The sequence below is a fragment of the Chamaea fasciata genome, unplaced genomic scaffold (genome assembly GCF_029207755.1).
Source record: "Chamaea fasciata isolate MVZ Bird 193981 ecotype frontalis unplaced genomic scaffold, bChaFas1.0.hap1 SCAF_25, whole genome shotgun sequence".
NCBI lineage: Eukaryota > Metazoa > Chordata > Aves > Passeriformes > Sylviidae > Chamaea > Chamaea fasciata.
In genome coordinates, this window is record NW_027094110.1 from 209,091 (window position 1) to 232,609 (window position 23,519).

The window sequence follows — 23,519 nt, forward strand, 5'->3', positions numbered from 1 at the left end:
CGGGCAGCGTCATCCGCCCCGGCCTCCCCGGCACACCCGGCCCCAGCCCCCGTCCCGCCGCCACCGGGGGCCCGAGGGCCCGGGGCGGCCCCCACGGGGCGGTACGTGCCGGGGCGCACGGCCCGGCCCGGCCCGGCCCGGCGCGGCGCGGGGCTGGCGGGGGCGGGCGGGGGCGGGCGGGGGCGGGCGGGGGCGGGCGGGGGTCGGGGGCCGCGAGGCGCACGTGGCGCTCGGGGGGCGGCGCTCGGCCGGGCACGCCCCGCCCCCGCCCCCGCGCCCCTCCGCGCTTATAGCGGCGGGGGCGGGGGCGGCCGCACTCGGCGGCAGCGGCGGCGCCCGCAGGTAGGGCTCCGGCGGCCCGCGTGGCGCGACGGGGCGGGCGAGGGGGGCTCGGGGTCGGGCCGCCGGCCTTGGGAGCCTCGCGTATCCTGGCGGCTCCCGGCCCGGCTTGGAGGTCCTGGAGCCGGTGATGGTCTTGGGCCGTTCTTGGGGCGGGGGCCCGCCCCCGCGGCCCGTCCCGCGGCCGGTCGGTTTCACAGCGGCGTTTTTGGCCGTGTCGGAACCGCCGCCTCGGTCTCCCCCGCCCTGGAACTGAGGGGGGAGCCATGTTTTTTTCCCGCTCTGGTATGGCCGCGTGGATCCCACAGTACCCTGCCCCGACGGCCCTCGTCCCTCTCTCACCGGCAGTAGCGCTCTGGGGTCGGAGTTTCCCCGGCCTCCTCCCGGCGAACGGTGAGGATGGATGATGGTTGCCCCGAGGTGGGGGTTCCCTGTTGCGGGAAGTTCCTCGTTCCCCCTGCCTGGCCCCTCAGGCCACTCCCCCGGCGTGTTTGTGGGGCCGCGCGGGGGAATCTCCGCACCATTTGAGGGTGCTCGATAAGCGCTGGAGCGCAGGGAAGAGGTGATCACTGTGTGTGTCTGGCTGTTGATAAAGACAGGGAGGGCCTGGAAGCAGCGTGGGAACCATGTCCTGGGAGTGGGTCTGCGGTATTGGGCTGCCAGGGGAACCTCTCGTCCCCATGGGGAGCACTCCTGCAGCCTTCAGCACCTGGTTGGGCACTGCATCGGGATGCCGCTCGCACCGGCCTTCAGGTTATTCCTCTTGGCAGGTGCTCAGAACTGGACCTCGGGCATTCCAGGCTGCTCAGGTGGATGAGTCACCCAAGTCCTTAAGCACCGTGATCCCCTCCTGGCTGTGGAGCATGGACTTGCAGAACCGTGCTCCGGCTCCAGGAAAGGCGCCTTTAGCGCTTGTTTCTGCCTTGCTCAGGGAGGAGGTGGTAGTAAGGTCTTGATGGCCCCATGCGTGTTTGGGACGTGCATTCCACCCTCCGGTGTGTGAACCACTCAGCCGGTGAGGCGTTGTGGTGACCAGCAGCAGAAAGCTGGGGCCGCTGGAGTTCACTGGTGGCCGGTGGTAGCTTACACTCACTGGGTAGCAAGGGATTGTCAGAACGCTCCTAGAGCCAGCACCTACCAGCTCTGCTCCTGGGGTCAGCTCTGGTTGAAGCCTGGTGGCCTCTGGCAGGTGTTTGCTGGCCCCAGGGTGAGATGCTTGTGGAGCTCAGCGGGATTGGGCTCCAGACATGCTGCTGGAATGCTTCACCCGCGATGGGTGTTGCAGGTCGGGCAGGAGTCCTGCAGTGGAAGGGTGTACAAATGCGTTATGAAAGCGAACAATGCTGGAGGGTTTGAAAGTTGACTCAGTCTAAGGGGATGAGTGTGAACAGGAGTATCTGAAGGAAATTGTGAATTGTATCTGTAGCAGGAGAGGTGAGATTTGTGTCCTGAAATAGTAAATGGCCTGAGTGCTCATACCCTGCCCTTTAAGGGTGGCCCTTTTGCACAATGGTTACTCATGTTCTCAAGCTTTAAGTTTCTTCTGAGGAGAAAGGTGGGTTTTCTTAGTTGCATCACAAGGAAGCAGATATAATGATTCTGGGTTTGTGCCTTTCTGTGAGCCTTGTGTCTTTTTGTGGTGCACAGGCATCCCATTTTCATGCTAAGTGAGGTAATTTAGTGCTGTTGGACTCTCCTGGGTGTTCTTGCGCTGAAGTTTCCTTGGCTGTGTCTGGAAGGAAAGGAGGGTGCTGAGAAATGGGCCAGGGCAGGGAACAGCTGGGGTGCGCTGGGCGTAAAGAAATTCCCCAAACGCCTGATAGTGCCTTTGTTGGGAAGGAACTTTCTTGGTCTTAGATGAACCGCTGGGGTGATGGGCCTCCTAATTACAAACAAGTTCTGTTAGTGTATGGCAAATCTCCCTGCCCTGTAGTCGTGGGGGTGCCTGTTGCTGTCCCTGTAACCCTTGGGAAGGTGTGAAACATTTTTCTCTTCCAGGAGGTGTTACTTAGAAAAGGTGTGAATGGTCGCATGTGCTTTCTCTTGGCTCCTGTTTGGCACAGTTGGCCTGATTTATCTGGCAGCTAAGGTGGAAAATACTCAGTGACTTTCATGCTGTCGTTTTATATCTCCTTTATGAGAAGTTGAAAAGCTGCACGTAGGTTTGGGAGGTGTATCTCAAGCCCTGTAGCGCAAATCCATTGTTGCACTTTTATGGCTTTCCCTTTTCCTCCTCTGGGATCAGCCTATAACAGAGTTCTTAAGAAGATGGGAGCCGCTCACCTGTGGTATCGGTATGACTCACTGTATCCTTAGAACTGCTGCAGAGTAGTTACTCCAGAGTAGTAGCCAAGGAAAATCCACGTGGGGCTGTAGCTAATTACTGAAACCACAATCTCCGGAGTGCTACTTGTCCCTTGGTGTGACCTCCTCTCCTGCCTCCATCCCAGTGCTGCCTTAGTCCTGGTTTGAGGACTGGGTCCCTGGTGTGACCTCCTCTCCCACCTCCACCCTTGTGCTTTTGTGTCCTTGGTGTGCGTGTCCCACCTCCATCCTGGTGCTTACTCATCTGTGGTTTGAGGCCTCCAAGATAGCAACAATGTGGCAGTGTCTGGGATCAAAATTCAGACTCCTGCTCTTAGGGAAAGGCCAGCCAGTTCTGTTTGATGATGACTGCTGTGACTTTTAGTGATTTTGCAGCCCCCTGCTTTGCCAAGACACTCGGAGCTGTCTCTGGCTGGCATTGTGGGTCTCTAATGAAAGAATGCCTATGCTATTCCATACTACATTTTTCTCATTCTGAGGATTTCCGGGCGGGCACAGAGTGTCCTGGGAGCGTTCCTGAGCACTGCTGGTGCGAGGAGGATCAACTCTGTGTTCTGGCGCAGAGCATGACTTGTGCTCAGGGTGTGACCTGGGGAAACCCTGAGCAGAGGCTTGAACACCCCCTGTCCCCTCCTGAGACAAGGCATCGGCTGGCAGCTGGTGCTGTGAGAATCCCTTTCCCTAGAGATGGGGACACAGTTCGAGAGGGGACTCTAGGTGCTGTGCTGGGGGCTGAAGCTGATGTGAGCCCAGATTACATGCAAGAGCTGCTTGCATCACATGATTTTCTTGTAACTGGTTTGCAAACCCCTCTGGATGCAGGGTTTTGGGTTAGAGGGCTCTACAAGAGCCATGGCCACAGCCAGGCTCTGGTGTAGAAATAAGCCAGGCTTTTTCACTTGGGCTTGTTGGTAGCCTGCTTAAGCTTGACTTCATACTTTCTCACACCAGTAAGATGCTTGGTCCTTTCTGAGTGTTGCTGATGCTACCAACCAGGCACAGCAGCCGCAAATGGGAGCTTCTCTGGTGGACTCAAATACCTGCTCATCTCTCTGGTTGGTTGGCTTCCCCCAAAGCTGCCAACAAACTATCCCAACATCTCACTTTGCAGGGCAGCTTGCAGCTTCTTGTGCTCTGTGCCATGCCGGAAGCGTTTTGGGGACTGCGGGGCTGCGTCCACCAGAGAGACCAATTGTGAGTGTCCAGGAAAGGTCTGTGGTTGTGGCTGGTGGAGTGAGCAGGGTGATCTGTGTCTCTGCGGGCTGAGGCTCGTGCTGCCAGTGGGGGAGCTGGAGGGGCTGTGGCCCATGGCGTCTGTCTGTCTGCATGCTGGTGTTGGCTCACCGGCCCGGCAGACCGGGGCATGTCTGGGAGTGTGTCGGCCATCCCTGGTGGGAAGAGGCACTGGCTGGGCTGGGCTGCTTCTGGCCAAAACCTTGAGCTTGCCTGTGCGCGCTGCCGGCCTTGAGTGAGCCCTGGCAGAGTAGCCTGTGCCACTGACCTTGGCTCACCCTGGCAGCAAAGGCTGGGGCTGAGCAGGGCCTCAATTGACTATTGTCCTGGTGCAGAGCCCTTGGAAGCGCTGGGGAGTCACGTAGGCCATGTGCTGCCAGGTTAAACCCTGGCTGTGGGTGCCCGCTGGAATTAGAGCTCTGTGCATAATGCTCTAAACCCGCTTAAACTGGTGAAAGTGGTGTCTCAACTCCTGACAATCTCTATTTCATCTTACTTCAGGCCAGAAAAAGGCCAAATTTGAAGCTATAGAGTGTTATTGGCCGTGAACAGCTGGTGATTGCCAGCCCCTTCATTTCCCCAGCAAAAGATCTCAGTTTCAGGGATCAGAAGGGATGTTGGGGGCCTGTCAGCTCCCCATGTTGGGCAAATGTCCCACGGATGTTTATGGCCCTGTGCTGAGCCTCTTGTGGTGGGCTGGGCTTGGGAGGTTGTGCTTGGAGGGGTGGATGTGGCAAATCCTTTGGCTAATTCTTTGAGCTGGGCTGATGGGAACAGCATCCCCCTTTCTGCTGAGGGATTGAGGGAAGAGCTGCCTCGGCGTGTGCCATCTGTGCTGCTAGCAAGGGGCAGCTTTGTGCCCACCCTGCCTGGCCCAGGTGTTTCAGTGTTGGCATTCCCAGGCCAAAGGCTGGGTCCAGATGATGAAGGCACAAGGGGCCCAAATGGCTGTTGGATAGCTGGGGCAGCCCTGGACATCTTTTTGCTGTGGAGATCCTGCTCCGGACAATGCTATGTCCATCTCAGAAGCTGGGAGAGCACCGGAGGAACAGGAAGCAAAGACAGCAGGGCTGGAATGAGCCACTGTGGATTTCACACCTGCTAAGATGCTGGCTGAACTTCTGCTGGCAGCAGCCCAGGTCTGTGTGAGCACTAGTCTGATTATGGGTTGTGGGGGAAAGATATGGGGCTCCAGCTCCCAGGCACTCTGAGAGCTGTGCCCTCAGAGGGGAAAGGCTTTGTGAGCTCAAAGGGCAGCAGATGCCACCGAGTGTATTCACGGTGTAGGGAAGCCTTGAGCTGGAGGGATGTGTGAGAAGAGGCAGAGGTGTGCTGTGCCTGGGCAGGGCCTCTGCTTGGATGGGGGAATGTCCCTCTACCTTTGACCCCAAAAAGAAACGGTGTGAGCCACTTCAGTAAAGGCTTTGCCCCAGAAATACTTCAGGGCATTTGCAGCACTTTTTAAATGTGAGCCTCTGTCTTTCTGTGCTGGAGTCCTGCCAATCTGAGCTTTCAAAAGCACAGCAATTTAATGCATTATGTAACTAAAAGTCTTGAAATCATACTGTTCCAGGCCCCATTGGAGAAGGGATAACTGCCTGTGGGTGGAACCTGGGAGATGGCAGGGCTTTAGTCTCCTGGGGTCTCTGTTTTGAGGTGATACCATCCTCATTGCCTCAGTTCCTGGTCTCACTATAGCTGTGCAGAGGAGTGTGGCTGTAGGCTACCCATTCCTGCAGGTTAGTCAGGGCTTTTATAGGGAGCAGTTGTGATACTCACAGCCATTACTGGGTCTCATGGTCTTAATTACTGCAAATATGGTTATTTTATTTCCTAATAGGGCAAACTGTAGCTGTCTGCCTGGCAGCTGTGAATTTGATTTCTAATCATGTCCTACATGTTGCAGTTCTTCCAGAACAGAGCTGAGGATGCCATAACTATGTGTTCTGGTTGGTTGTGGGGGTTTTTCTCCCTTTTTGCAAAAGGAAGGGAATCTTTCTGGTTGGGCTGGCTGCCTTACATGTGCTTTATTTTTTTTCTCCTCACTTGTTTGAAACTACTTCTGTGTGGGGGCAAGGAGTAAATTGTCAAGAAGCCTAATGGGGTTGAAGGATGAGCTTTCTAAAACTGGCCTTTCTTAATAAGGATTTTCAGTGAGTCAGGGAAAAGTGTTGTGGCATGCAGAAGTCCTCGTGTAAACTCTCTGGCGTCAGACTTTGGGAATCTTTGGTCTCAGAACCTTGCTCAGCTCAAGGTTTTAATTGTGCCTCAGCAATGCAAGAGAGGTCATGTCTAACCTGCCAGAAGCCTTTTATTTTACAGAGAGATGACACCATCAGCACCCACAGGAGGAGGAATGCTGCTTGTAGGGGAAGAAAAAATAAATTAACCAAACCACAGACATTTTGGAGCAGTGGAAGAATTAAACCAGTGTATATGTCTCAGGAACAAAAGGGAAAAATCCCCAACATCTCATCAGTCCCCCCTCAGCCTTTGCCTTGGAGGCTTTTGTTGCCTGTAGTTTTAATTAGTGCTCACAAGTAGATTATATTCCTTGCTGGGAGCTTTTATAGCCAACACCTGGCAGTTTCAGCTTTCAAAAATGTTTTGGATAAATCAGTGTGGTCGAATGCTGCTTTAGGGTTCACTGAAGACTGTGGAAGCTCAGTGTGACTCAAAGCAAGAGATGGCAGAAACTCCAGCGTGCAGCTTGTGTGGGTAGGGCACGTTCAGCAATTCCCAGTGCTTATGGTGGGTGGGTGGGCTGCTCTGTGTTCCAAGAGACCTGACTGCATCGGGAGTTTCTGTAGAGCCTGGCGGTTTCCTCGGTGGCTGCTTGTCCCAGGTGGGTGCCCACAGGTGTGTTTTGGCCCAGGGATCTGCCTGCAGTCAGACACCATAGATACGGGCTCATCCCGGTGAGTCCCAGAGGGGAAATCAGAAGAAATGTGCCCTGGCTCCTGGGCATAGTTCAGCTGCGGACGTGCCAGGGGCAGCGTCTTGTCAATGATTCCTTTGTTGGAGTGGTGGGTGGCTTGGAGCTGCTCGTGATGGTCATGTGTTGCACTGGCCAGGATGCAGGAAAATACCCTGCCAGTGAAAAATCATTGTCTGGGTCACAGTAAACCAGTCTTAGCAGCTTACAGAAACTGACCTCCTGTGCTTTTTCTTCCTCTGGCCCCATGTGGGTCCGGGGCATCACCTGGTAGGCATCACTGTGGCCAGGTGTCAGGTGGCTCTGGCAAACCTGGTGCTGTATCAGATAACTGCTGCCAGTACCTCCAGTGCCAGGTAGGAAGGAGCAGGATCTCCCCATGACTCTGGATCACCAGCTGTGCTTCAACCAGGACACCGGGATCCCAGCCTTGGATGTGCACCAAGTGACACGGAGTGAGTGGGAAGGCAGGAGCCTGTAGTGTGCTGTAGGGTTGTGCCAGGTAGATGCTGGCATGTCAGCAGGCATGGATGAGATGATAATCGCTGTGAGCTGGGGCGGATACAGGCTATTAATAGGAGGCTGCACCTCTCTGAGCCAGCATCACACGGCTTTGAAGTTGTCACTCTGCCTGGTATGGCCTCAGGAGCTCTGGAAAAGGCTTTCCTGCTCGAAGGTGGCTTTTTCCTCGAGTGCAAACCTGAGCAGCAGAGAGCTGCGGAGCGAGGGGCGGGCTCTAGTGAAGGAGCCTAATGTTGCCCCTTGGCTGATGCACTTAATATGGGTGGGTGAGGTGTGGATATCTCTGGCTGTGAGATTGGGGAGGGCTGCAGTGCATCAGAAAATGCCTTCTGAAATCCCTGGAGGCACACAGGAGTTCTGGGGCTGGTAGTGATTTCTGTTGCTTTGCATGTTGTTACCCTTGTTTGTGAGCAGCTGCCCTTGTTACGGTTCCTTGCTGTGATGTCTTGTGCTGCTCTCTGCTGCCTGGACCAGCCTACATTTGGAGTAACAGCGGCTCTGGAGTGTGATCTAGTTCTGCTGCAGCGTGGGCCCATGCATGAGCAGCCTGACCCTGACAGCCTCTGGATTGTTCCCGATCAGCCTCTCTGAGGGGATTCAACACTTCAGCAACCCTGAATGACATTTTCCTGTTCATTTTGCTCTCTAGTTGCTTCTGGTTTTGAGCTTTTCAGGTGAATTGTTTTTGTACTTGGGTGCATTGTGAAACCTGCTGTAGCCTTTTTGATCAAGGAGGAGCATTTGGATGCAGTTGGGTCAGGAGGTGCCCTGCCAGGGCCAAACAGCAGGGGAACCAGGCTGTGCTCGGACTGCTCTGTGTGGATCCATCTCCCCCTTCCCTGGTGGCATATAGACGCCTTCCTTAGTCACTGCTCAGGCTAAGTTTAGCTACAGCCCCTGACCTTTAGGGATGGAGGGTGTGCTGTGACACCCAACTGCCCTTTTTCAGGAGAAATGGGGGTGTCCTCTTTGGCTCATACATGGGGACTTGCTTCCCCTCACCGTGTCTGCGTATAATAAGCTTGATGTGCAGCTCCTGCTCTAGGTGGCTTGGGGTTTCCTGGGATTTTGCAGTACTGGGGTTGTGCTCCTGGAGATGCTGTGGGAGCTCTGCCTATGCAGAGGAGACCTGGCTGCTGTCACAGACACTGCCTGCCCTTTCCAGCTTAGGTCAGGGTGTCATGTCTTAAATTTGTCACTCAGAAATGTGTTCTGACTGGGGCTCTTAAAGGCCAGATGCAATCTGAGCGTGTGCTTTGGGGTGGCCCACTGTGCTGGTGATCCTGGGGTGCTCTCACCTCACAGATCAGCTTTCCTCATGGTCGTGGGGGCACTGGTGCGGTGCCAGCGTTGCAAACCGAGCTTGAGCTGTGCAGTTGTATGCCAGGAGCAGGGATTCTGCTTTCAGCTGAGGCAACACTTTGTCGTTTGCAGGTCTTTGATCCCCGACTGAGTCATCGCCCGCCGCCTTGATTCAAGATGCCACCAGCCATCGGCGGCCCCGTAGGATACACTCCTCCTGAAGGGGGATGGGGATGGGCTGTGGTCATCGGAGCCTTCATCTCCATAGGCTTTTCCTATGCCTTCCCCAAATCTATCACAGTGTTCTTCAAGGAGATTGAGGTCATCTTCAATGCGTCCAGCAGCAAAGTCTCCTGGATTTCCTCCATCATGCTGGCTGTCATGTATGCAGGAGGTAAGCGGGCCGGAGGCAGTGGTACATGGGCTCCTGCATCACAGCACAAGATGCTGCTCTCCTGTGGGGGCTGGTGATTCCCACCTGACTCTAGTGACAACAACCAAAATTTTGCTAAAACTTGGAATTCTCTCCTTATGTGAGAGCAAAACCTCCCTTAATGAGTTTTCTTAAATGAGGTTGTTCAAAAAGTTCCATTTAATACCCAGAATGCAAAAACCGGGTTAATCTGTCCTCCTCTGCAAAGCTGTAAAATCTTTCCGGGGAATTACGACTTGTGTAATTCTGCCCTTGTCCCTGTTACAGAAGGCTGGAGATGCTGTGTCTGCTCTCAGCATCTTCCTGAAGGCCAGGGTGCTGCTGTGTCATATGTGGCAGCCCTGGTCTCAGGGGCACGTTCTCTCAGCTAAGACAATGATTTTTTTTAATTCTTTTTTTCAATTTGGGGAGTAGTGGGTATATCTAGGGATCTATCCCCACTTTCTTGTCAGTGCAGTTGTGCTTAGAGTGCACTGAAGCCTCGTGCCACATGTAACTGCTTGCTGGTGCCAAGAGGCAGCTTGTGCTTTTTGAGGATGGCAGTGTGCACTGGAAGTACAAAGACATGAGCAGAATAAGGCAAACCCACCTAAACTAAAACAGCTCCCCTCCTTCCCCTGTCCTTCAGAAGCTGCCTTTTGAAGGTTTTTAATTCCCAAGCTGGGTACTTCATGCATGTTTTTAATGGGTGAGGAGCATGCAGAGCGTTCTTGGTCTCTAGACCCTGGGGTCTTGTATGTGCCTGCAAACACAGCGTTGTGCTGGGCTGAAAGAAACACTGTGAGCCTGCTGTTGTGGCCACTTCAGAGGCAAATGGGAGCTTGTCCCTGCTGCCAGCCCCCAGCTGGCGAGTTGCCTGCAGCCTTGTTGGATTTGTGCATCCAAAGGAGCTGACGTCAGCTCCCGGCTGAGCACGAGGCTTTTCCTTTGCGGGGAACAGGCTCTGCTTTGTCCTCGCTCAGCTAGCGAAGCGACCAGCACATTTCCCTGCTCCAATGTTGTAACAAGCTTGTAAACCGTGTAACTGCCTTAATGAGACCCAATCTGGGCCATTCCTCCTCTCCCAATAGCTCAGAGCTGGTTCTTCTAGGGGCACTGTCTGGAGCTGCCTGCCAGCAGGGGTAAGAACTCCCTCCTCCGGTACTGGAGTTGTGGTTGTCCCCCTGTCCCCTTCCCTCCATGGTGATACTCTCTCTCCTGCTTCCACTGAACTGTTGCCGTTAAATTCCAGCAGCTGCTGGCCTTGAACCGCTTGTCCATATGGTGGTGGCAGGAATGCTGAAAGTACCCCAGATCTGCCTGGGTGCATTTTTTTCCCCCAGAAGGTGGTCACGTACTGAACTGGCTTCCCAGAGCAATGGTCACAGCCCCGAGGCTGCTAGAGCTCAAGGAACGCTTTTGGACAGTGCGCTCAGGCAGAAGGTGGGTTTGTTGGGGCTGTCCTGTGTGGAGTCAGGAGTTGGACTTGATTCTTGAGGATCACTTCCGTCTCAGGATTTTCTAAAATTCATCCCCCAGCTGCTGAAGCTCAAGAACTGCTGCTGCCCCACTCATTCCTGCCTGAAACCAGACCCTTTACAGAGTCTGAATTGCACTGGAGGGGTCCCAGAGTGCATCCTGTTTTCCCTGTCTCCTAGGACGCCTTGCTTGGAGGCTGAAAAAGTAGTTCATCCTCTGGAGGAACATCCTGGCTGATGGAATCTTACAGAGCTGGGGCAGCTCTTGTCCTAGGCAGGGCTAGGTGTGAGGAAGCAGCACATTTCCCTATAGCTGCCCTGTGCAATCACCCATCACGATGCATGGATGTCATGGTGTCAAATGCCCCTTTGTCAGCCCTATGTTGGGATTAGATTCCATTACTTGCATGTTTTTGGCAGCCTGAGCAATCAAGTTAGATCAGGTAATGTTTAGTCAAAAATGCTTCCTGTGAATCTAGAAAATAGGAGTGGGTGTGAATTATTTTCCTTAAAAAAAAAAAGGGGGGGGGTATGGGAGAAGTTGCCCCTGGAGTGCCTGGCACTGCCCAGCTGGGTGGCTTCCTGCTGATTGCCCTTTGGAGCCTGCTGCTCCCAGGTGGACTTCCCAGAGGAAAGGCTGTGGCTGCCTTCAGACTCTGTTCAGGTGCATCACGTTTCCTGAGTTCAAGGTCCAGGTTTTGCAAAGTGCTGAGTGCTCTGTGGGACTTGTGATGTGGCAGCTCCCAGGTGCTGCTGCTGCCGCTGCCTCTCACAGGACCGGGGCCCTGGCCCATTCCTGGTGGCATTGCATTGGAGCCTCTGGTAGCAGAGAGCAGAACGCCGTGAGGCTGGGGGCAGCCTCTGCAGCGCCAAGGCTTCTGTAACCTGCTCCAGGCTTTGTTTAAACTGGGCAAAAAGGTCAAGTACCATTTGAGGACCCATGAATAACATGTTGACAACCTCCCTGTCTGTTAATGGCAAAGCAAGGTCTGTTAATATTCAATGGATGTTCATTCAGTGTATTTAAATACATTTTAGTGTCTGTAGAGCATGCTTGGCAGTCTCTAATCACTGTTTGCTTTGGATTAAAGCTCCTGATAGCGAAGCACTTAAAAGGGCAATTGGACCCTGTCTGCCTTAGGGGTAGCAGTGAAAACAGAAGCACCCCTTCTCCTGGGTCAGTGCTGCTTCTCCCCTAGGCTTCAGGAGCTTCACCTGCACCCAGAGAAGGTGTTTCCCTCACAGCTTTGTCTGGTCTTGATCAGAAACCTCTGGCAGGAGAAGGTGCAGTTGCTTTGTGGCTGAGACCCCAGCCCCTGGTGGGTAGATGGCTGCAAGTAGGGCAGAGCCCACAGCACAGCGTGGGGCAGGTGGCTTCAGTCTGTCCCAAAGCCCTGGCTCTGAGGGCAGCTGGTGGCCAGGAAGCTCCTATTTCAACTCACAGCAGGCAACTTGCTCAGGAAGTTAAAGCTTTCTGTGCTTCAACAATTCTCTCTGTTATGGTTGTTTTAGATTAGATATTTAGGAAGAAATTCTTCCCTGAGGGTGATGAGGTGCTGGCACAGAGAAGCTTGGAGAAGCTCTGTCTGCCTCTTCCCTGGAAATGTTCAAGACTGGGTTGGATGGGGCTTGCAGCAACCTGTTCTAGTGGAAAGTGTCCCTGCTCGTGGCAGGGAGTTGGAACAAGATGATCTTTAAGGTCCCTTCTGACCCAAACCATTTTGTGATTCTCTTATCTCCTGCTGCCTCTGAACCTCCTGCCCTTTCTTCTTACCCCAGTTCCCTCACTGGGAGGAGCAGCACTGTGTGAAAGCCAGAATCTTCTGGCACTAAAGCTGCGGTGTGCTTGTGTGTGTGTTTGGTCTCTCATGCAACGATAACTCCTGTCCGGATGCATCTCCTTTGTTTGCCCAGGTCCCATCAGCAGCATCCTGGTGAACAAGTATGGCAGCCGGCCCATCATGATCGCCGGCGGCTGCCTCTCCGGCTGTGGGCTGATTGCAGCCTCCTTCTGCAACACGGTGGAGGAGCTCTACTTCTGTGTTGGGGTCATAGGGGGTAAGTGATAGCTCTGTTCTAGTGGGGCAGTGAAAGGAGCAACTTCAACCCAGTAATTACTAGTTGAGGTCTGAATTTGCATAAATTCTGGTTCTTGTCACTGCCTGTGTGCCTCTTTAGCTGGCAGCGGGGGCTGACTCCTGCTCATGCGGCTGGGAAGTGGGCGGGTCAGGTCTTGGAATGGACTGCCTGGGGCACTGGTGGAATCACCATCCCTGGAAATGTTCAAAAGCTTGTGGATGTCACACTTGGGGACATGGGTGAATGGTGGCCCTGGCAGTGCTGGGGCAATGGTTAGACTCCATGATCTTAGAGGGCTTTTCCAACCTAAATGATTCCATGATTCTAGGGTGGAAATGGAGCTGTGAAACCCTGCTTGTCCCACCAGCCCTTCTGTCAGTGCTGCTGGGGGGTGTCCAAGTCCTGAGCTCCTTATCTCTTTCCTGCAGGCCTTGGACTTGCCTTCAACCTGAACCCTGCCTTAACCATGATCGGCAAGTACTTCTTCAAGAAGCGTCCTCTGGCCAATGGACTGGCGATGGCAGGCAGCCCCGTCTTCCTGTCTACCCTGGCACCCGTCAACCAGCTCTTCTTCGGCATATTTGGCTGGCGTGGCAGCTTCCTCATCTTGGGCGGCCTCCTGCTGAACTGCTGCGTGGCTGGATCCCTGATGCGCCCCATAGGTCCCAAGCCCGATCAGCTGAAGAAAGAGGCCAATAAGGAAGTGCAGCAGGAGGCTGGGAAGGCGGGGAAAAAGGATGATGGTGATACCAGCACAGACCTCATTGATGGAAAGGCCAAGAAAGAGAAGAGCTCATTCTTCCAGACAATCAACAAATTCTTGGATCTGTCTCTATTCACACACAGGGGCTTCTTGCTCTATCTGTCAGGCAATGTAATCATGTTCTTTGGGTTGTTTGCTCCCTTGGTCTTCCTCAGCAATTATGCAAAGAGCAAGAAGATTGCTAGTGACTCTGCAGCCTTCCTGCTCTCCATACTGGCCTTTGTGGACATGGTGGCCAGACCTTCCATGGGACTGGTGGCAAACACCAAGTGGGTCAGACCCCGCATCCAGTATTTCTTTGCCATCTCTATTATTTACAATGGGGTTTGCCACCTCTTGGTCCCCATGTCCACCACCTATGCTGGCTTCTGCATTTATGCTGGCTTCTTTGGCTTTGCCTTTGGCTGGCTGAGCTCGATCCTGTTTGAGACCCTGATGGACCTGGTGGGAGCTCAGCGGTTCTCCAGCGCTGTTGGCCTGGTGACCATCGTGGAGTGCTGCCCTGTGCTTCTGGGACCCCCTATGCTAGGTAGGCTGTGCCGTGCCTGGAGAACTCACCCGAGGACACGGTTTTAATGGGGTGGTGCTGGGTTGGTGATTGAACTTGATGATCTTAAAGGTCTTTCCCAACCTTAACAATTCTATGATTCTTTGACTCTGGCTGTCCTGCCTGGACTTGCTAAATGGTAGTGGGTTCCCTTGAGCCATGGGCAGCAGTCAGAAGACCACCCCAGCATCTGAGGAATGGCCAAGGAAGTGGGATCTGAACCCCTGGCACAGGGTGGGGGAGCAGGGAATAAAGGCATGTGCGACAGGTCCTTGCCTGAACGTGAGGGTGATTGGCTTGGGCTGCTCTGGGAGCATCTTGCTGAACTGTCCCTTCTCTTGTCTCTTAGGGAAGCTCAATGACATGTATGGTGACTACAAGTACACGTACTGGGCCTGCGGGGTTGTCCTGATCATTGCCGGGATCTACCTCTTCATCGGAATGGGCATCAACTATCGCCTGGTGGCAAAGGAGCAGAAGGCGGAGGAGAAAGCGAAGAGCGCAGGAAAGGAGGAAGAGACCAACATTGATGATGCCGGGAAGCAAAAAGCGGCAAACAGTGGTGTGGCCCCCTCACCTAAGAAGAATGTGGAGGATGGTGTCAAAGAGGAGGAGAGCCGCATGTGAGGGACCGGTCTTAATCCCGGAGTGTCGGGGAAGCGCTGCTGCCCTGGTGCGGCGGCTGGGGCAGAGCTCCGCTGGCGCTGGGTGGCCGTGAGAAGTGTTTAAACCAGGTGTTCATTTTTAAACAGGCTCTGAATTGTCTTTCCATCTGTGTTAAACAAAGGTAACAGGACTACACATGCAGTATCCTCGTGTGTCCAGGGGCAGGGGGGCTTTTACAGTCTGGCTTTTTAACAGTAACATGAATGTACTAATATGTGCCTTACCGTCTCCATATCTAGCTGAATCTGAAGGAGCCTTAACTCTAAACTGTGCTTTAGCTCTGTATTCTGCTTGGGGTTGGGGGTGGGGGGGGTATGTGTGTGTTTTGGGGAGTTTTGTTGTTAAAAAGCCATAAAAAGCAGGATACTGGATTTGTTGAAGCATGATGGGCTTCAGGGCCGGCCCTGGATGAATACTGCTTCACACGCTTCTTACTGCAGGCCCTCTGCGGGGGAGATGTGGGCATGGGGTGAGGTGCTCCTCACTCCCTGTGCCCAGTGCCTCCTGGCTCTTTAGGTGGTCTTTAGGTATGTTTTGAAAACAGTTTAGCTACTGTAGTTCTTTAAAATCCCTGTTGTTGTAGCTGTTCTCTCATGGGATATTCAGGTTGAAGAAAGGTGGCTGCAGTTTCTGTTGGGCAGCGTCACCCGCTCCAGGGACGTGGCAGCCCTGCTTGCCCAAGCCTTCTGTGGGGAGTGTTGGGGTCCCCTCTGCTTCCCCACTCTGCCTCAATAGTGCCTCTTCTCAGCCCAGTGCTGGGTGATGTGAAATGGGCTCAGGTTTTGGTGCTGGCGCTCATGCTGCTGTTGGCTGTGCTGCCCCATCCTGCCCATGGGGTGGGTTTCCCCAGAGCATCCCATCCAGCCAAGTGTTTTGGGTGCCTGACCTTGGGCAGAGGGGTGAGGTGGGTGGAGGTGGTATATCCCTGAGACTTTTTCTGCTTTTGCTCTTTTATCTGTTAGAGAAACCTCTTTTACTTGCTTCTGTTCAACTGAGATCTTAAGGCGGTGGATGCTGAACCTCTCACATCTAGGACACGTAAAGGGGAGGAAAGAATTTGTACGTATTTATTTTTTATTTTTTAGTGTTGGAAAATATCTCAACGTACGTGGAGCAGGTTAATGGCTCTCAAGTTCTTGTAAATGTTGATCAGAATTCATGTTAAGAGGCTGAGTTTTTTCAAATAAACTTGTTTTTTTACAATTTACCCATCAAATGTTGAACTTCTTTCTTAGAAGTGTGATTTCTATGTGCCAGATCACATAGATTTCGGGTCAGTTTTGGGGAGACGGTGAGTGGGGCTGTGGCAGGGCCTGAATCTCCACTTGCTGCTCCAGCACCCTGTGGAAGCTAGACACGTACTGAGAAGGTGAGATGCTCCTTTGCAGCTGGAAGAGGAGGCTTTGGTTAGCAGTTGGGGTGGCTACAGCATAGTGTCCTCATGCACTCTTGTTTTAGAAACCTGTAAAAACCTTTGAGAGCTCCCTTGATTGTGAGGGGAAGGGACATGCACTTAAAAGTCTGTGTGACACACAGATGCTCTTGCTGTCTGTTTCCTTCTGAGCTGAGTGGAACCACACCTGTGTGGGGCTGAAACTAAATGAGGGGTTAAATGAAGGTGGTCTTGAGGGAGTTGTTCTGGGATCCCTGGATCTGTGGCAGGTTCAGGCCCTGCATTGCAACTGCTCTCCTTGGTCTCCCTTGTCTACATGGCCCTTTTTGTCTTTTTTTGGTCTAAATACCTCATAAAGCAGCCTGGATTCGTTGGGTTTTTTTAATACTCGAGATTATAAAGCCAGGGGAGGATTTTGTACAAGAGGATGGTTTACAGTTACTGAGCTGTGATGTTGTAAAGCCAGGTAATAGTATTTTCATAGCTGGAGTGTCTGGTGGACCACAGGGATGGGCTCTTGTGACAATAACCAACCCCTGGGGAACTGCTCCTGTTATCCAAGTTCTTGTAGATACAGACATGGTCCTCTCTGGTGGGACTCAGACAGGGCTGCAGGAGGGCCTGGGCTCTTCTGCCATACCAGTCATTGGTGATGCCTGTTGAGAAGAGCATGTGTTCCCTGCAATGCAGGATGTGCTCAGCCTTTCTCTGCTGGTCCCTACCTTTTGTGGGCATTGAGGGTCCTGTCTGGGCTCTGTCCACAGCTGACATGGGTGTTCCTGTCGCCGGGGCCACTGGGTGAGGCTCACACAACTAGGGCAGGAAGCCAACCCTGCTTCTAAGGAAAAAAGTGTTTAAATTTCCTGCTGCTTGGATGTGGCTGTCTGGGAACACTTCAGTAGTAAATCCTGGTTTTTCTCTACTGGTGACATCCATGCCCTATCTGAAGCTGCGTGTCAGCCCTGTCCTTGCTCCAGGATCTCCTGTGGGACTTATTCCTATGATCCAACGCTGTGGAAATGCAGGTGAGAGAGGAAGGCGTCTGTTGGATTGGGTGGAGAAACTTAACTCTTGTCCTGTATTAGGTATTAATTATTGAGTGCCCTGATTGGGGTAGAGCACAGTCCTTGCTATGGCAGGCATGGCATCCCCCCAGGGCACGGTCGCCTCTCCCACCAGGCAGGGGCTGTCCCTGTGCCTGCTCATGGCTCAACTCTCAGGAGCAGCAGAGCTATATTTAGTTGTGTTATTTCTGCAAGCAAAGTTATCTGCAGTGGTGGGAAGTATGTGACCTGGGCTTCTGGAGCCTCTCTCACTGCTACGTACCTGTAAGACAGGAGCTAAAATTAGGCACAGGGCTCCAAAAACCAGATGGGAGCCCTGACTTTACCCATGGTGATGGGTGAGTGGGCAGCGGATGCTCAAACCAGCCCTTGTGTTCCAGGGATTCCCTGCAGGTTGAACCCATTGCACTGCCTAACTGGAGGAGATGGAGATCTGCTGGGATGATCCCTTTGCAGAGGACCTTGGTACATCCATGGGGACATGTGTGCTTCCCCACTCCACGGGCCAGGAGCTGTGAGTAGTGGAAGTATTGCTGGCCAGATTCCTCCCATTCTTCCACAGGTTTCCTCTGTGTACCCGACCACGTCGCCTTCCTTCCTCCAAGGATAGCAAAATAAAATTCTCTTCATAGCAAGCAGAATTGAGGAAATACTTGGGAGCTAATTCCCCTGCAGTTTGTTTTCCCAAACATCTGAAGTTGCCGGCCAGAAATGCACTACAGTAGCTGGGGGGGAGGTTTGGGGGCTCCTCGAGGAGCAGGGGGTGCTCCAGCTGCTGCCTGGGAACTGCTGCCAGCTGCTGATTGCTGGTGGCATCCAGGATTGTTGATGGTGGGAGCTGGGATGAGGCAGGCAGACCCCAGCTGTCCTCCCTCCTTTCCCTTCTTCCCTCTGCTAGGGAGTTTGGGGGCAGGTCACTGGTGAGCCCTCTGGATACAGTGGTTATGGGCTGGGAAGCTGCTGCTGCTGCCTCTGCTGTGATGTTGGACCATCCTCCACTGCACCCCAACCCCACGGCTGCCTTGAGCCCGTTTTCCTGGTACATGGGGCTGTGGTGCCTGTGGTACTGTGAGAAGCCAGGCAGCCCCACAGCCCTTCACCCACAGACATTCCCAGCCTCCTGAAACAGCCTAATCCTTCCCACAACGCGGCACAATCCCCTTCCTGGGGAGAGGGGAGCCCAGCTGCAGAGCTCATTCATGTGACAAGCATGAGGAGGGGATCTGGGTCCCTGCCTGGTCCTGCTCTCCAGGGCCTTTATTCAGTTCTTTTGGGAGATTTGGGTTATGCTGATTGTGCAGCTCTGTCCAAGCTCTCTGGGCTGCTGCTCTGCAAACAAATGCTGCTGTTTCCAGTCACTGCCAAGGTGCTGGTGGGGCTGGGCCAGGCAGGGTGGGCAGCTGCTGGAAAGGTCTGTCCGTCCCATGGCCAGCAATGTCTGGCTGAGGCTGTCTGCCCTGGCTGCGACAGGGGCAGAGAGAATTAAGAGTCATGGAATGGTTTAGGTTGGAAGGGACCTTAAAACTCATCTCATTCTACTCCATGTCACGGGCAGGGACATTTTCCACTAGACCAGGTTGCTCCAAGCCCCATCAACCTGGCCTTGAACACTTCCAAGAAATGGCAGGATGATCAGTGTCTGCCACCTTCCTGCTGCAGGTGGGTATATGGGGACAACCACAGCTGTGCAGTGCCCATCCTGACTCCCACAAAGGCTTTGAGCAGAGCCGTGGCTACAGTGACACTTCCTCCAGCATCGCTCAAACCACCCTGCTTGCAGCTGAGGAGCAGGAAGAACCTGTAGGAGCTCCTGCCCTGTGGGGAAGCTTTCCTCTTCTACCTTGGGCTGCCTGTGGGACAGGGGTGTGTCCAGGTTTGTGCCCTGGCACAGTCCAAACACCCTTGAGCAATGAGCAGCCTGATTTAGCCTTATTGTTGGAGAGCCCTGCCCATGGCCTGGTGTGGCATGGCTCAGGGATGGATGTACAGGCGTGGGCAGATGGAGAGGGCCATGACTCAGCCTTGGCTGCCTGTAGGAAAAAACAACTGCCCCTTAACAGGAGCAAAGCAGGATTACAGCAGACAGAGAATCAATGTCTGCAGGATGACCATCAATTATTTTCAGTGCACATTATATTCTGTTCATGAGAGGCCTTGGCTTTGTTAGGGTGGGGGGTCGAGCAATGCCCCACTGTCACGGAGCTGTGCTGGGGGGTGAGGGATGCCCCAATGCCACGTGGTGATGGGGCACACGCATATGCCCAGTGTGCCTCTGTGGGCCACAGGCTGTGTTCACTGCAAACACTGCCGAGGACAAACTGTGCTGCACTTTGCTCAGGCTTTTCCCCTGGGTGGACCCAGGACCTTTGCTCTGCTTCAGGCAGAGATTTTGCCACCCTCGTGTTGCTCAGGTGCAGCCTTATGGAACGGCCCTGTGATCTGGGCTGTGTGGGGATGTCCAGGCAAGGCTGGGATGTTGCTGCCCTGTCCCCACAGAGGGCTTGAGGTGGTCTAAGGATTTAAAGGGGGAGAAGCTGTTTGGAGGCACACAGTGGGCAGATTGGTCCTGTCTGTGCTGTGAGCTGGACTGTGCAAGATAGGAAGAAGCTGCACTGGCCCCATGATTGACCCAGGAACACCCTGAGCATCCCAGGTTTTTTACAGTGCTGGCAGGTGGGAAGTGCCTGAAGCTGCTGGGGCCAGTGCCTCAGCCAAATGACTATCTGTGCCCACTCCTCTCCCTGCCCTGCTCTCTGGGGCGAGGAGGAGATGCTCAGGGCAGGACTTGCTCTTTGGGGGCAGACACCGATTTCTTCTATCTAGTGACCAGCCATAGGACCCAAGGGAACAGCTGGAGCTGTGGTGAGAGGTTTAGGTTGGATATCCAGAAAAGGTTCTTCCCCTAAGGGGTGAACAGAACCGGAACAGGCTTCCCAGGGCAGTGGTCAAGTCCCCAAGGCTGCCGGAGCTCAAGGAGCATTTGGACAATGCTCTCAGGCACAGGGGTGGGATTGTTGGGGTTGTCCTGTGCAGGGCTGGGAGTTGGACTCAATGATCCCTGTGGGTCCCTTCCTGCTCAGAATATTCCATGATTCTATAATTTACCCCCAGCAAATCAGTAAAGCCTCCTGGTGCCACAGAGCATCATCTGCTCACCCTTGGCCTGTCAGCGTCTCAGCAGCTTTTGTTGCTGCGCTGCCCTGTGATGTTTTTCCATGGCTTGACATGCATATAATTATTACTATTAACCATCAGAAGGAGCTGTGCTGGTGGCTTGTAGAGCCCCACCGAGGTTTACAGCCAGAGCAGCTGGTCATTGGTGCAATTAGGGCTGGGGCAGAGCATCAGTGACCCACGCTGGGGGAACAGTTTACAGGCAGGAGGCTGCACAGTCTTTCCGGAGTCCGATCAGCCCCACGAGCACCCTCTCGTGGCAACCACTCCACCCACGGCCCCGCAGCCCCAGCTGCGCCTTTGCCTCCACCGTGCCCAGAACCCAGCGCTACGGCGGGCTGGACGCTGCAGCCTGGCAGCTCGCGCAGCTCAGATGTTCCTGCTGTGGGAGGATGAGGTGGGGCACAGTGACACAGAGTGTGGGGAGACTGATGAATTTAGGGGTGCAGAGGGAGCCAGGACAGGATCCTCCAGGGGCTGTGGGCAGGGCTGTGCAGATAGATCCCAGACTCCTGCCCCTGTGACTGGTGCATGAGAGCTAGGAGTAATTGTACTGGGAAAAGACTAAAGCTGAGTAAATCAAACCAGTGTCATCTTGACCACGATTAACAAACTGTTAACCAACTACATACCCACAGAAAGAATGATGCTAATTACCTTCTATGGAAAATTAAGGGGGAAAAGACACAAAATGTAATTGGAGACCACATGTTGTACATAAGACTGAGCCTGTTTCTGTCAATTTACTTGTTAGCAATTGCAGATCAGTGTATCATTTCCATCTCCTCCCTGTCAGACTAGGGGCTGCATCTGTTACTCAGTGGTGCTGACCTCCCTGCATCCTCCATCCTACCGTGTTGGCCTCCCACCTCACCACCACCCTCTCCCCAGCCACCGGCATGGGGTGTCCAAGCCAGGGGGAGCCAAGTGGGGTCATGCGAGCTCCTCAGCCAAGAGCCTGAGCTGCTCCCACATGTTTCTAAGACCCCACTGACCCCTGCATCGATGTCCCCTGCACCCCCTTCCTTTGATGTCCGTGCCAGGGGTGCCCATGGTCTGCAGACAATGCCACAATGAAGCTCAGCAGGCTTTGAACCTCACTAAACCATGTGAAAATTGAATCAATCCTGCAGTCAGGTGACTCAGTAATGAAGAACTGAGTCCCCCACTGTGGTGCAACACATCTCTGATATCTTCATTGCTTTTATCTGCAAGGAGGGAGCAGATTTACCAGGTGGCTTTTCAACCACGACTGCAGCAAATGGGCTGATGATTATCCCCTTCCCAGAGACATCCCAGAGGTTATTCCCTTAATCCATCCCAATGCACCAGGGCTGGGGGGAAGCTGCTGGCAGGGAGTTTGATTCTGCGCCATCAGTGCAGCCTTGTGGAGCACTGCCAGCACCCGCAGCTCTGCCCGGCACCTGTGTGCGGCCCGTGGCAGGGTGACAAGGGCAGCCCAGGGGACACCCAGTGGGCTTTGGGATGCTTTTCCAGTGGAAGTGGGGCCTGGCAGGAGTCAGGAGCAATGCTGGGCTGGCTGAGATGCCAGCAGACTCCCCTGTGGGGCTCTACAGGGCATCACAGCTGGTGACAGGCCTTCAGGCTGGGGCACAGCGCACAACACTGAGGGACTAATGCATAAGTAACATTCTAAAACAGTCTCACCCGGAACAAATTCTGCTCGTACGTCCGGGCAGACCCAAGCTTAGGAAATGGCTGAGAAGCCAGTCCTGACACCATGTCCTGGCACAGACCCTGGCTGGCATTGGACCACCCTATCCTTCTGCAAAGTTAAAGGGGGAAAAGGAGAAAAAAGCCACATCTGGCTGCAGTCCCGGCATCCCAGCAAAGGCTCTCAGGCAGCCTCAGTGCTGCACCCACTCATGATGTGCAGACACAGGCATCACCCCCCTCAATGAGCGTCCTTCACGACGCTGGGGGTCAGAGGGGAAACAGGGACACACAGTTCCCCAAAACAGCTTTTTGATGCCGCGGCCACACCGATGCCACAGAGAACATCCAGGCGTCAGCGTGGGGGATCCCCGCACGGGCGGCAGGAAAGACAGTCCTGTTTGCTGCGCGGGGTGCTCGGGGCGGGCCCGGGCCCGGGGCGCTCCCCGCGGCCGTGCGCGGCGGGGCCGCCAGAGGGCGCCCTGCGGGCTCCCATGGCCGCGGCGGGTCCGCCCCCCGCCCGCCCAGCGCCGCGCCTTGCCGCTGCCCCGCCGCGCCGCGCTCTTGCCCTGAGCCTCTCCCCAGGGCTCTTGGAGCCTCTTATGGCGCTGGAAGGGGCTCTCAGCTCTCCCTGGAGGCTGCTCCAGGCTGGAAAGAGAAGGCGTGTTCTGCAGCTAAAGTAAAACAATTGCTGCTGACACGCCGTGCTTTGCTGGTCCCCTGGCTACTTCGTTAATAGAGTGATGGACTTTGTCTAGAGAGGAGGCGGCGCAGGGGCACATTATCACTCTCCACGGGAGGCTGTAGTGACATGGGAGCTAGTCTCTTCTACTGCGGCTGCAGTGAGAGGTCCAGAGGAAATAGCCTTGAACTAACATAGGGGAGATTCAGATTAGACACTTTTTTTTTTTTTTTTTTTTCAGTGGTAAGACTGGTCAGGCATTGAAATAGGTTGCCCAGCGAGGGCGTGGAGTCATCATCCCTGGAAGTGTTTACCAGGTGTCTGGATCTGGCACTGGGTAATGTGGTTTAGGGGTTAGAGTGGCAGTGCTGGGTTGACAATTGGACTGGATGATTGTAAAGTTCTCTTCCAACACTGGTGATTCTATGATTCTATAATTCTATTCTACAGCAGCTTTCTTTAGCCTCGAACTTTAAAAAAAAAAAACAAAAACAAACTAATGAAAACCAAAAAAAATATGGGAAAAATAAGTACCAGCATTCTCAGAATGTCTCTGTGCAAGTAGAACAAGCAGGATAAATGCACAGCAAGGCTGAATAAAGAAATGCTGCTCTCAGCTGCTTCAGAGAGACAAGAAAGAAGGAATGAAAGCAAAGCGTGGGAGGGGAATTAAACTTCACAAAGAGAACTCTGAGCATCTCACTGAAATGACCTTCACCTGTGAAACCTAGAGGAAACCCACAGGATTCAGCATTGCTGTCCCTCAGCCTTTCCTGGGAAGCTGAGGGCAGGCACCTGGCCCTGATACTGGTGAGAATTAAAACTTCCTCGAGGCAGAAAATCCATCTGCTGCCACACAAGGACCTGAGCACACAGCTGGCATCATTTGACACACAGAGTTACTTAATTTAGAGGATTTATGACCTCCAGT

The 23,519-nt window shown here is 53.9% G+C and overlaps 1 protein-coding gene across 2 annotated transcripts; it reads left to right on the plus strand.

Moving 5' to 3' along the window:
- The first annotated feature begins 264 nt into the window (after window positions 1-264).
- On the plus strand, window positions 265-15,808 carry SLC16A1 (solute carrier family 16 member 1). 2 transcript variants are annotated; one of them, XM_066203811.1, is made up of 5 exons: window positions 265-342; window positions 8,789-9,050; window positions 12,461-12,604; window positions 13,054-13,917; window positions 14,285-15,808. In XM_066203811.1, the coding sequence occupies exons 2-5, from the start codon at window positions 8,834-8,836 to the stop codon at window positions 14,560-14,562; spliced, it is 1,503 nt and encodes a 500-aa protein (XP_066059908.1). In that variant the 5' UTR covers window positions 265-342; window positions 8,789-8,833; the 3' UTR covers window positions 14,563-15,808. The 2 variants fall into 2 exon arrangements, with proteins under 2 accessions (XP_066059908.1, XP_066059909.1); XM_066203812.1 differs by lacking the exon at window positions 265-342 and adding an exon at window positions 7,095-7,287.
- The last annotated feature ends 7,711 nt before the right edge of the window (window positions 15,809-23,519 follow it).